Source organism: Canis aureus, chromosome 13 (assembly GCF_053574225.1).
Source record: "Canis aureus isolate CA01 chromosome 13, VMU_Caureus_v.1.0, whole genome shotgun sequence".
NCBI lineage: Eukaryota > Metazoa > Chordata > Mammalia > Carnivora > Canidae > Canis > Canis aureus.
The window spans coordinates 28,735,255-28,749,617 of NC_135623.1; the positions used below are offsets into that span (position 1 = coordinate 28,735,255).

General features: G+C 35.6%; 1 protein-coding gene across 2 annotated transcripts in view; it reads right to left on the bottom strand.

Moving 5' to 3' along the window:
* PAWR (pro-apoptotic WT1 regulator) overlaps positions 1 to 14,363 on the bottom strand; it is a 101,826-nt gene that overhangs the window by 17,972 nt on the left and 69,491 nt on the right. For both annotated transcript variants that reach the window (XM_077845614.1, XM_077845613.1), the window contains exon 3: positions 8,797 to 8,831. In XM_077845614.1, coding sequence (XP_077701740.1) covers positions 8,797 to 8,831 — 35 coding nt within the window. The remainder of the gene's footprint in view (positions 1 to 8,796; positions 8,832 to 14,363) is intronic.

Here is a 14,363-nt window from a genome sequence, read left to right on the forward strand (position 1 = left end):
AGCAGCAAAGTGATAGAAAGGAAATCAAGAGAGTAAGGTATCACTGAAGCAGTATCATATTATAGAAGGTCATCAGAATCATTTTAAAAAGCTTTTCTCTTAAAAAATTCAATTACCTGCATCAATATTACTCATGTAGAAATTACAATGCTGACAACCATAAACACAAAAATCTAGAAACATGAATATCCCCTAACAGCTCTGTATTTGTTTGATGCACAAGCTTAAGACTGTAATTTTAGAAAATTTAACCCATTGACAATTTCTGAAATCCTTCATATTAGGCTTGTCATTACATAAATGAAATTATTATACAAATTCAAAACAAGGAATAATTATTACTAAAAAAATTAGTGCTTTATCCCCATTATATATGAGGTTTATAAGGAATACTATTAAAATTGTGAATAACTGTTATTTGATCTTCTAGCAAATTTAGCTCTATTTTAAAAACAAATGTTTTCAACCTATTTGGGGGGACATATATGTACAGTGCAAAATACATAGAACAAAAAAAGGTTGTTTCAGAGGCAACTGAGTGTGGCTTAGTTGGCTAATAAGCACCCGCCTTCAGCTCAAGTCATGATCCCAGGGTCCTGGGATCAAGTCCCACATCAGGATCCCTGCTCAGTGGAGAGTCTGCTTCTCCCTGTAGCCCTCCTCCTGCTCATGCACTCTCTCTCTCTCTCTCATCCTCTCTCTTTCTCAAGTAAATGAATTTTTTTTTTAATAACACTTGTTTCATCAACTTCAAAAAGTTTGTAATATTCTACTTAGGAATGTTAACACAAGTCTCTAATAGAATTCCAAAAAGAATCCCCTCTGTCCTTAGCTATAAAAATATTAACTATAATGTCCAGAAAAGGGAAAAGAATAAAGTGTCATCAAAGATAAATACTTCCATTTACTGAAAGTTTCCCCCCCTGGGAATTTTTTAGCATCTTCTTGTGGAAAGACAAGAGGTGTTATGATGGGGAATAAAACATTGTTATTCTAAAACTATCATGAGAACAAGATTGGCACAGCATTATAAGATTACAGCTAGAGGAATTTTCCACTAAAATAGGTATTTTAAGGCTTAGCAATTAGAAGAAATACAAGAGTCATGAATAAAATCCTACTTTTAGAATGGATATCAAATATTTAGCAGTACTGGATAAACTATGAAATCCCTAAATAATCAGCAAGTACATGACTGGCCTTCATATTTTTAACATATTTTGCTATCTTACTCTGTTACTCCCACTCCTCAAAACAGCCCCTTACTCTGTACATCTTCTTTCTTCTTCCTTTACACACACACACACACAACAACAACAACTAAAGATCAAAATAAAAAACTCAGACGCTACTCAAGTCGATAGATATTAACTATGGGAAACAAAAAATATAATTAATTTATCTCCAGTAATCCCACCAACCCAGAGATAACTGTCGATACATTTTACAATATAATAGTTTTTAACTTTTTTGGATCATGGCTCCCTTTGAAAGTCTGACAAAAAGATAAATATTTGTTTATAAGCAAATATTATATTCTATTACATAGAATTTTAGTAGATTTCAAGTTATGAACACTTGATATATATTATGATACTTCATTTTGCATCATTCTCTTTATAATATACCCTCCCTCTCTCGATTTAACATAAATAGGTAATAATTATCCTATATAATTCATGGTTTTCTAAAGCATCAGTTTAATGTCTGCATTATAACTATTTATACTATATTAATAAGTTTGGCTTATAACTTACCTCATTATTAGAAATTTAAGTTTTCCCTGTTAAGGGCTATCTATCATACACACTCACTTCTGGTGTATTACATATAGTGAATTATCCTAAAAAGATCAAATATAACAGTTATCTCATCAAATGTACCTGGTTGCTAAATTTCACTACCCGAGGTATAGACAAAACAAGCCCAGAGAACATGCTTCTAGATGTAAGTCACTGCACTAGGTAAGAAGAGCTAAAATTATACACTTTTCATTATTATCTTAACACGTGTCTCCCAAACAGCCAAGCATAGTACACCTTGCACCTCAGAATTATTCAACACATATTTGACATAAAACATCTATTTTATTTTTTAAGAAAAATCTTCAACTAAGCAATATGAAAATGTTCTGTGTATTAAGAGGGACGCCTGGGTGGCTCAGAGGTTGAGTGTCTGCCTTCAGCTCAAGGTGTCCCACATTGGGCTCCCTGCAAGGAGCCTGCTTCTCCCTCTGCTTGTGTGTCTCCCTCTCTCTACGTCTCTCATGAATAAATAAATAAAATCTTTAAAAAAGAGAAATATTTCTGTGTATTATGAATAAATGGAACCACAAAAATTTACACAGGAATATTCACAGCACACTATATATTACATATCTTAATATAATTCATGTGAACCAAAACATGGAAACACCTCAAATGTCCATCAACTGATGAATGGTTAAACAAAATGTGGTATTAACCAGGCAGACTATGTAACACAGATAAACCTTATAGATGTTATGCAAAATGAAAGAAGCCAGACCAAAAGGCCACATATTGTATAATTTCATTCATATGCATTATCCAGCATATGCAAATCTCTAAAAACACAAAGCAGAGTACCAGTTGCTAAGGCTGAAGGGAAAAATGGAGATTGGCAAACTATTTAATAGGCATGGAGCTTCCCCCTTTTTTGGAAAAAAACTGGGGAGGAGAAGCTTTAGAACTAGATAGTGGTAACAGTTATGCAACACTGGGTAAGTACAATCGACCACAGAATTGTACACTTTCAAAGGATAAACTTTATGATAGTTGAACTACATCTCAAAACTCTTAAAAATAGAGATTAAATATGGAATAGCAAATTCAGATTAGTGCTTAGTTTCCAAGGAAATATAATACTTAAAATGCACTTAAAAATAATATTATACCAAATATTATTACATAATTTCTCTTTCATGATTATAAGGATAACTTAAGATCTTGCTGGATCTGAAGAATATAGGAACAAAAGTTATTTTCCTATACTGTAGCTAGAACACTGAGTAGACTCTATGACATCCAAAGCTACATAAGTTGAAGTTATTTTGCAAAAAAAACCATGTTAAACAGAAATATCCGGTTATTGGTACCTTCCAGTTTGTTGGGAGTCAAAATAAGCTAAATCAAACTCTGACCAAACGCTCTGCATTGTACCCATACTAGGCAAATAATATTACCCTGAGGTAAAGCAACCTATGTTGATAAAACCAACCGATCTCTTTGATCTCACACAAGTCATTATATGCCTCAGTTTACTCATTTATAAAATGGGGATAATAAAACATCTCCCTCATAAGACTACTGGGAGAACTGACTGAATTAATGTATATGGAAAGTACTCTGAACAGCGTATGGTACATAATAAATATATAAATCTTAGCTAATAATATTTACGACATGGATAAAAATTCAGATCCACAAGGGAACAATTAGGTCCACAAAATATACTAGTATCTCAATTACTTTTAAATTACCATTTTTTGACATTCGTGTTCATTTGTAATACCCATTAAGCACAGCTAGAACATATAGCTATTGTATGTCTTACAGCATTCGGTAAAATACAGAATATATTAATATAAAAATAAGGCATCTTGAGAAGGAATAGATTTCCTTAGAAAACACACATAGTCCAAGAAGACTGGTTTCTCTTCAGCTACTGGAAGATTCATTTGGTCTTTAGTCTGCAATTAAAGAATATGGATGATTGTTTTGGTTTGATCCCTAACCAATAAATCAAAGAAATTTCTGGTGACTCAGTGGTTCTCAAAACACATGTACAATCAAACAAGAACTACTGGTTTTAAAACAATGGTTATAAAGACGGTCCCATTTAGAAAAAAGTTGCGACATCTTGTATCTCTGCATGAAAATTGTTTCTTCACTTCCTAAATTTAAATAGGTTCTATTCAATTTCCTATGAAAGAGCCTAAGAATCAAGTGACAACTAAGGGTTTGAACTCCTCTGTATGGTAGCTCAAAAAAACAGATCTGAGACAGAAATAATCTAAGATATAGTATCTTTTAAAAGTGATCCCTCTTTTCTTTACCACATGAAGTGAAGTGTAAAAAGCAGAGTTATCTGAAATCAGATGGGAAGTTGTGATTCCACATGTGAATGAATAGCTGTGGCTCCTACTGAGGTCAGCTGGTAGATGTTTGCGGTGTGTGTTTTGTGTCTTCCTACATAGTTCAGTTGAGCTGGGTGCAGTTTTCTGTGTTTACCTAGTGTTTCTGATGAACAAAATTATGCATAAGCAAACATAAAACATGTGTTATGGTCAAACTGTTTCCTAATGTATCAACTGGGACAAATTCAAGTTTCCAAAAACATGTATTATAGCAGAACTGACTGGAAGCAGATATTGGGTCTTAAGGAAAAGAACTGTATTCATGTTTTATCCAAATAAAGAATGGGGGTGGGTACCTGGCTGGTGCAGTCAGAATAGCATGCAACTCTTGATCTCAGGCCCGTGTTGGGTGTAGAGATTACTTAAATAAATACCAATTTTAAAAATAAAAAATAAAGAAATTATGGGCCTCCAATGCAGTTATAATGAGTGCCTCTGGTAGGTTTATACTGTACTTCATTGGAAGGGAGAAGAGCAGAGACTGCTCCGCTGATACCAGCCTTAAAACTTAAAACTTACCAAAACTTAAAAGTTAAAGATACTCATGTTACATTAAGAAGCAAAACAGAATGCAAAATCCAATATGCTCACAATCACGCAAATAAGAAGCCTAAAAAATAAAATGGAAGCAAAAAAATAGAAATAAGGTTAATAATGACTGACTTGGATGGCAAGTTTGTGAGTAGGCTTTTCCAATTCAAATCTTCAGTAGTGAGGATTGCTTTTAAAAAGAAGAGAACAATTTTTTAGTAATCGTTTTCAGTAATTGAAAAAAATTGTAAGGAAAGAAAAGTCCTGAAAAAGGTACATGCGTTATAGCTATAGAAAGAAGTACAATAATAACATGAAACACTACGGTCTGAAATAGGATTTTGCACCTACGTTTTAGCTAAGATAATGCTTATTCTTTCTAACGTTCATATTATGATGTGTTCACATACTTTATAAAAGCAAGACCTGTGGTGGCTCAGTCGGTTAAGCACTGGACTCTTGACTTCAGCTCCCGTCATGCTCTCACTGACCTCTCACTGACCATGAGATCAAGCCTCGCGACCAGCTCAGCGGGGAATCTGCTTCTCTCTCTCTCCCTCTGCTCCTCCCCACCCCTGCAGCATGTGCACACCCCCACCCTAATAAAAAATAAATCTTTAAAATAAAAAATAAAAATATTTCTTCTCTTGTAACTTAACTAATTTCTGCTCAAAGGGAACGTGGTATACCAAAGGGTTCACAAAGTAAAGCCTTTTTCCTCACTTTGAAAAGATGATGTCTGCCCCCCAACCTATTTGTTGGGTAACGTATATCAAGGTGCTTTGCATACTATTAAAGGCTACATAAATATATCCCATGTAAGGTTACTAGAGGGGAAGGGGACTTAGAACACTTATGACTTTGCACACTTAATAAAATAATACTGCACTAAATATATTTGTGAAAACAAAGGGACCAGTTAATTACTATGTGAGAATGATATTTGTCTTAACGTGCTTCCCATATTTTTTATTCAGAACCATTCCTGATGGTTGATTATACGCTTAAATAAAAATGGTAAATTATACACCCTGGTTAATCCTGCCCTTTGCAAGTCACTTAGAACTGTCTTGCCCTTTTTTTTTTTTTAAGGTGTATGACAGTTTTATTTAGATATCACATCAAGCAGGGTATCTACAAGCTAATAACCTGTCTTGTCCTTTAAAAAAACTTTAACTATTGGACTATAAACTTAACCAAGTAAACATATTAAGAAAAATCACGGGATGCCTGGGTGGCTCAGCAGTTGAGCATCTGCCTTTGGCTCAGGATGTGATCCTGGAGACCCGGGATCAAGTCCCCATCGGGCTCCCTGCATGGAGCCTGCTTCTCCCTCTGCCTGTGTCTCTGCCCCATTCTCTGTGTCTCTCATAAATAAATAAATAAAATCTTTTTTTTTTTTTTTTAAATCACATATTGGAAAAAAAAACCTACAAAAACATACTGATCCATCTTTTCTAAACCTTGAGTCTCAGAGATTTCATGATCCTCTCACCTCCTAAATACATTTTAAAAAGGAAAGTAGTCAATATATAAAAGATGCTCTACATAAACAAGAGTTGATGAATAAAATACAGCCTAACTATAGTGTTTAACAGACTCAATACTGAAAAAGTGCATTCTTGATATTTGTAAGAAAAAATATATTTAATTATAACAGCACATATACAAACTAATCTTGTCATTATATCCTCTAATGACTTTTTAAGGATTTGTCCAGCTATTTGTCATACACCTTAAAAAAAAAGGTGTATACAGTATAACATAAGCTATCTGGTGCACTGAAAACATTTTCTAACAGATGAGGACAAATTTCTATTCTTAAGCCATTCTTCCTTTTTGTAAAATGCCCATTAGTCAGCAGACACCCTTTGCAAGAACATCTATTCTCTAGTCATTGCTACAACTTGAGAAATTAATGAAAGTAATGAATTGTTGATGTATGATTTAACAAATTCCTCTAGATAAGGAATTGATAATTTTAAATACAGATTCTAGGTTTTATGTTGTTTTAGTATTTTTTTCCTTTTTAGACAGTATCCAAACTGCATGCAGTTTGAGTTTCTGCATGCAGAAACGAATTGCTGGAAGTCAGAGTGAATAATGACTAGAAGCTTTAAAAATTTTTGTTTTATAACAGTATTAAACAGGGCTAAATCTTTGAAAATTGAAAAGTAACAAAACATGCTCTAGGTCATGAAAATTAAAAAGTACCAGCAGAGGAACTGGTCCTAAGTAAAATAATGGTCTGAAAGCTTAAAAATAAAAACATACATGATGGAAAACCAATCTTCTTCACACAGTGATATGTTAATGAACCTTTTGATGACTATTTATAAGAAAATTATTCTCCTGTTGATTCTAAAGAACAGTAATCTGAATAGTGTCAATTATAATTCAAGGTTTACTATTTAACAAGTAAGTATTTATACATTTATTAAGTTACTTAAGTTTTATTTTTATCCCTAAACCAAAAACTAGTGATAAAAAATTTTTTGGTTTGAGAATGTGGCCTGAAAATAAGCCAAATCAAAGCTATTTTACTGGCAGTAATTTCTGGCAAAAGAAACAAGATTCTTTCCAGTTTAAGCTATTCATGTTAAGTAAAAATTATTAAGCAATGTATAAATGTCAGATGCTTAAAAGATTCACAGGTTTCATTATACCTAAATTAAAATTACTCAGAAATTAAAACTGAAGAAGTAGCAGCAAACATACTAGGTTCACCTGAGACAGTTTCAGACTTTCCTACTCTACTATTTGGGCCTTTTTACCTCTTGCTACCACTAGTAGATATTACAGCCAATAGTAAAACTTAAAATTTTAGTTTTATTTATATGTAATAGTATGGAAATTGGAGGTCCTCTGAATCAATGTTTTGTTTTAGATGGAATATAATAACCAATTTTCAACCAAATACTTCAAATGTTAACATACAAATAGAGAAAATTAAAGGTTTTATATATGTAAACTTAGGTAGATGGTGCAGCAAGCAAGCATGTGTGTTCTGGAATCAGGCTGTCTGAGTTCCAATCTAGACTTACTGTTGGCCAAGCTTGTATCCTCATAAAATTATTTTACCTCTTAAACCCCACTTCTCTCATCTACAAAATGAAAGTAAACATTGTACCTTCTGTACCTCTCTTTTAAGATACCTGTTGAGAATCGAATGAGCTATCTCCATGTAAAGCATGTTGGACATGATAAGCGCTTGATAATGTTTACCATTATTCTATAATTATTAGCACACGTATGACCAACATCTTCTGCAACCTTATGATAACAACCGGGAAAGAGGAAGCTAATAGCCCAAGCATCTCCATTAAACAACTTCACATATTTAATTCTGATTTTCTTCCTATATATGTAAATACACACTCAAACACATTTTCTGGTAAAAGCTTTACTCATTGTGTAGAAGACTTGGTATGGTCTGAATGTTTTACATTCCCCCAAAATTCCTATGTTGAAATCCTTGTGTTCGTATGATAATATTAGGAGGTGGGGCCTTCCAGAGGTCTTTCAGAGGTGCTTAAGTCACAAAGGTAGAGTCCTCATGGATGGAATCAGTACGCAGATAAGAGAGATCTGAGAAAGCTCCTTGGCTCTTCCACACCAGGGTTAAGGACGGTGTAAGAAGTTCTTAGTCCGCAACCTAGAAGATGGCCCTCACCAGAACCTGACCTTGCTGGCTCTCTGATTCAGGACTTTCAGGTTCCACAATTGTCAGAAAAGTAGTTTCTATTTAGTCTATCCTGTCTACCGTGTTTTGTTATGGCATCCCAAGCTAATAAAGGTAGTATTCTTGTATTTCAAAGTTCAAATACACAAAGGAAAATGATTCTCAGTTTTTATTTTGCTAATTTCACCAGTTCCATACAAATTCACAGTATGCAGTTTTCAGAGACAGCAGGGTACGTCAAAGTCATGAATCAGACAGACGTTACCATGTTCCTGCCTACAATGTAATTCTTCTTAACAGCACAACATTAAGGTTTCTTAATTTTCAACAAGCTGTTTCAAACAGTTCTAGTTAGTTAAGCCGCAGTCAGACAGACATTACAGTCACGTCTACAATATGTTGTAAGTTAAAACTTAAGGATTCTCACCTTTTATATCTGCCTGAAACTGTTCTAGATGATTCCTGTAAAGCAAAAATAATGACATCAGTTTGGGTGAGTATGCAAGAACATAATTCCAGATATTAACATAAAACCGTTAAAAATGTCTAATTTTGAAAGAAATTAATTTGGCACAAGTGTTGCTTTAAAAAAAAATTCACAATGCTGGCAAAACAAAACAAGACTCTACATCTGATTTTTCAGACAAAACCAAACACTTCTTTAAATTTTTTTTAATATTTTATTTATTCATAGAGATGCAGAGAGAAAGAGAGAGAGGCAGATCTTTAAATTTTTAATTTAGATGACTTTTAAAACAAAACTGACAAAGGAAGCATCATTCATCAATCAATTGGCTTAATGGAAGCCAATGAGCATTCAAAAACAATTAAAATCAAATATATACGTGTGTATTTGTATATATATGTATATATACACACACATGGATTTCCCTTCTGTTTTATGCATTCAATTTAAAAAAGATTCACCACATACGTATAATGATTAATGCTTATTTTCAAAGACAGCTAAAAATTAAAAGAAAGTACTGTTCATGTTGATTGTATGCTAACCAAAAGGAAGTGGCTGAAAGTTAACATTAACCACTGGGGTAGGGAAATTATTATCTTGAGATTAACCAGTTATTTTTCTTTCTTTCTTTCTTTCGTTCTTTCGTTCTTTCTTTTTTTTTTAACTTAGTCATTCTTATTTTTTTTTTTTTTTTAAGATTTCATTTATTTAGTCATGAGAGACACAGAGAGAGAGAGGCAGAGACACAGGCAGAGGAGAAGCAGGCTCCTTACAGGGAGCCCAATGTGGGACTCAATCCCCAAACCAGGATCATGTTTTGAACCAAAGGCAGATGCTCAACCACCAAGCCACCCAGGCGTCCCAACCAGGTATTTTTCTGTTCAAAAAAAATTTTTTTTAAGATTTTACTTATTTATTTGGAACAGAGAGAGAGCAAGTACATGGGAGCAGGAAGAGGAGCAGAGGGAGCTGGAGAGGGAGGGGGAAAGACTCTCAAGCAGATTCAGTGCAGGGTTCAATCCCTCCATCCAGATCATGACCTGAGCCTAAACCAAGAGTCAGACACTTAACCAACCAAGCCACCAGGGCACCCCTGTTCAATCTTTTTTTTTTTTTTCTTCAAAGATTTTATTTATTTATTCATCAGAGACACAGAGAGAGACAGAGGCAGAGACACAGGCAGAGGGAGAAGCAGGCTCCCTGCAGGGAGCCCAATGTGGGACTCAATCCTGGGTCCCCAGGATCAGGCGCTGGGCTGAAGGCGGCGCTAAACCACTGGGCCACTGGGGCTGCCCCTGTTCAATCTCTTAATAGCCCCAGCTCCCCAAATAATTTTTGCAGTTTCATCTTAATAAAACCTAGTCAAAAAATGCTAATGCCATAGTTTTCAAAACAATACTTCTCTCTCAGTTTGATTATAATTGAAATATTTTAAAACATGACACCAAATGGACAGCTTGATTGCCCAGAACTGCCTTTTACTGAAATGGAGTAAGCAGAATTGCTAAATGAGAACAGCCTTTATTGGATTTACCGATTTGTGGGTTGCTGATACACTGAAATGATATGAACAACACTGCAATAAATAATACTTCTGAAGCTTAACACAGAAGCATTTTCCTGAATGTGGTAAAACTTTGATTAATACAGATTTATTTATTTTTTTTTGATTAATACAGATTTAGAGCAGAATTTTAACAAGTACAAAAATGTGAGATGAAGGCTGTTTTTAGTAATACTGCACTATAGTGGCATTATACTAATTTTATACTTTGACCCACTTAATAGACTTAAGGTCAGTGTCAGACAAATTTCTAGTTAAGTATACTAATAAGAAGTTGTGTAATATCAGTTTTCCATATTTCTGGCAGCTTTTTTTTTTTTTTAAACAACTAGTCACTTAAAAATGTATCGCAGTTAAGTTTCACACAGTATTTTCTATACTGCTAGTTTGGTGCAATTTGTAGAATTAGAACTCTGATCAAATCATTCAATGTTCATATCCAAGATATGGAACCAATTAGAATTTAAGCTTATTTCTATACAACTACTATTTCAATATTTAAGATTCTGAAGCAGACAGAAGACACTCAAGCTTATTCTTTATTGATATATTTAAATAGGGTCTTTTAACTACACATTTTGTAGCTAAAGGTTATTTCACAGTAATTCTAGTAATCAAATGACATTCCTTAGCAATGGAACGTTCCCCAAACTGGATAGACTATATTAATATGAGAACTAGTATCAGAAGAAATTGGGAGGAGTGGTAGGTAGTCTGCTGCTCCTCTGCATTCAAAATGGTCAATTAAAGATGGAATTTAAAGTGATCTCTAAACTCTTGCCAAAAAGAGGAACTTGGGCATTTCTTGAATGAGAAATATTAGGTGGAAAAAAACTATATCAATCCTATATGGCAGCAAGAGTCCCTTATAATTTTAAGAAGGAAAATGCTTGATGTTTTTATTTTATTTTTTTTTAATTTTTTTAAATTTATTTATTTATGATAGTCACAGAGAGACAGAGAGAGAGAGAGAGAGAGAGGCAGAGACACAGGCAGAGGGAGAAGCAGGCTCCATGCACCGGGAGCCCGATGTGGGATTCGATCCCGGGTCTCCCGGATCGCGCCCTGGGCCAAAGGCAGGCGCCAAACCGCTGCGCCACCCAGGGATCCCATGCTTGATGTTTTTACACATTAAATACACAAATATAAACTTCACCTCAGATTTGTTAACTAGAAGCCTCTGTATTTCTGTGGCAACAAAGACTTCCAAGCAAAGGATGGCAACTCATTAATTAGTATACCTGTTAAAGTTGACAAGTGCATTCTAAATGGGGCAGGAGGTAGGAGAAATACCAGTATCACTGAAACTACGTATAAAAACTGTAAGTGCTAAGACTGACATTGGTCTTAAAAGTTTCAAAGACTATGTAATTAGACCTTACAATAACCCCAAAGCCTGTTACACAACTAATTTAAAATTATACTTTGCCTGAAATAATCTTCCCTGCAATGGGATGGTTTGTATTACTAACAGGAGGGGGAGAGACCTACAGTGAGCTTAGAAAATGTTGGCAAGGCACAAGCTGTTTTGTGTAAGTTTAAATAAAACATTCTGCTTCAGTCAAGCTTAGAACACTCAGTAAGGAAATCCCATGCATTTTCTTTACAGGTGCAGTGGCAGATTAGAACTTGTAAAGTATAAACAAATATAAAAGCATATGTGAAATAAGATCAGAGAAATACAAGCCCAGCTAAATATAGCAAAAGAATACTGAGGTTATTCGATTAGACTAATTAGTGATGAAGCTATAATCCTCAATAAAATTGTGGCATGGCATGCTAACTGGCCTTCCAGACTAACTTCAAGTGCCTATACTGGTACACTTACTGTAACAAGATACGCTGTTGAAGATGAATGCAGAACAAAATATCTGTAATGGATCATTGATAAAATAGCTAAGAAAATGAAAAACTAAACAAGAACTTTATTAAAGTAACAAAGATTAAAAAAGGAAAAACCCATTATTCCTCTTCCTTTCCAAATGAGTCAGTACTAAAGCCATTAGGTGAGGCAGAGCCAGATGGGAGGGAAATAAAGAGGCCCAAATCAGTATCAGAGTACTGGAACACTACATGAATTGCTGCCTGGCACAGAGAAAGGGTCCAAGTTAACTGCAGAGAACATCCACATAGCAGGGGGACTTGGCTTGGCTGGAGAAATCAGGGCCAGAGCAGAAATAAGGGTATCTACAAAGTGGGAAGGGAAGTCAGGTCCTGAGGCAACGTCAGGAAGGGAGTCCCACGTAGGGACATCAAGAGGCCCAGGTAGGGTGTGATGGTCATTCTTTCAAGAGGGTGGCACATAAGAGTTTTAGAGCCTCAGAAGGTTTAAAAAAAAAAAAAAAAAAAAAAGCAGCATGGCATGCGGAGTTCATAGCCCTTGCAGAGAGCCTCTCTGCAAAGAGATGAACAGGGGTGACATACCAGAGCCCTAACAGGATCAAGAGAGTGTCCATACTGAGTAGTAGTCTGGCCTGGAGGTATGAAAACCCAATCAGGTTGATAAGAGGTCTCCATGGAGAAACAATCCAGCCTGAGGTCTCAGAGTCTGAACATGAACAAGGATAGTAGGAAGAGGAGCCTATTGCAGGATGACAGAGGCTAAGCAGTGTAGGGAGGGAATCCCAGGGATTGTGTGTATATGTGTGTGTGTGTGTGTGTGTGTGTGTGTGTGGTGGGGGGATCCAGTATGGAGAGTCACAATTCAAGCAACGTAAGGAGGGCATCCTATAGCTAGCCTTGCATGCGATGCCCAAGCCTGAAGACTGTTAGCAGGGTGTTCATGAGCAAAGACAGCCAACATGGGATGTCAGAACCCACTTGTGGTGAAGAGGGTATAAATACGGGGAAGGGGAGGCAATGGGAGATAGGTTACATATAAGGGGACGGAACAAATAAGAAGGCATTCAGGAGAATGGGAAACAAGTTTCTCAATGTCATAAAAGGGAATTACAACTACTACAATAAAACCCTATAGTATTAGATTAGAAGTTATCAGTATAAATTAGTATCCACAGAAATAGATGTAGGTAGGTAGGCACAGCAGCCAGACATGGACATTATTTGATGGGCCCGATATAGTCACAGGAGTCATTAAATGAGTGTAAGACAGAGGTAGAAGGAGGTCAGAGGGAGATATGACTAAGAAGAAAGGTCAGAATGACAAGATGTAGGAAGTACTCAACCCACCAGTGCAGGCTTTGATGGAAGGAGGGCCATAAGCCAAAGAACGTGGGTAGCCACCAGGAGCTGGAAAAGGCAAGGAAATGGGTTCGTCCCTAGAGCCTCCAATAAAGAACCTGGTCCAGATTTTAGCCTCTGATTTTAGTCCTTCATGCTGGCCAATGAGACCCATGGAGGACTTCCCATTGACAAAACTTTAAGATGATAAATTTGTACTGTTTTTAAGACAACAAATTTGTAGTAATTTGTTAGAGCAGCAATAGAAAACTAATATGGATGCTAACAGGATATAATCCATCAGAGAAGATAGTAACAGCGAGTCAATACAGATATAAGCACAGGAAGATGATAGAGATAGAAAGCCTGGGGATCCCTGGGTGGCGCAGCGGTTTGGCGCCTGCCTTTGGCTCAGGGCGCGATCCTGGAGACCCGGGATCGAATCCCACGTCGGGCTCCTGGTGCATGGAGCCTGCTTCTTCCTCTGCCTATGTCTCTGCCTCTCTCTCTCTCTGTGTGTGACTATCATAAATAAATAAAAGAAAGAAAGAAAGAAAGAAAGGAAAAGAAAGAAAGAAAGAAAGAAAGAAAGAAAGTAAGTAAGTAAGTCTGATGGGGATTAAGATATCTACAGGATTCAAAGCACTTATACATAAAAAAATATATATTTTTCCTGTTAAAGGATTTCATGTGAATCAGCAGTTCCACAAAATACTTATTAAGAAAGGGAAAGCAGAATCTGGAAACAACTACTTTAATCACATGACCAGAATGATCAACA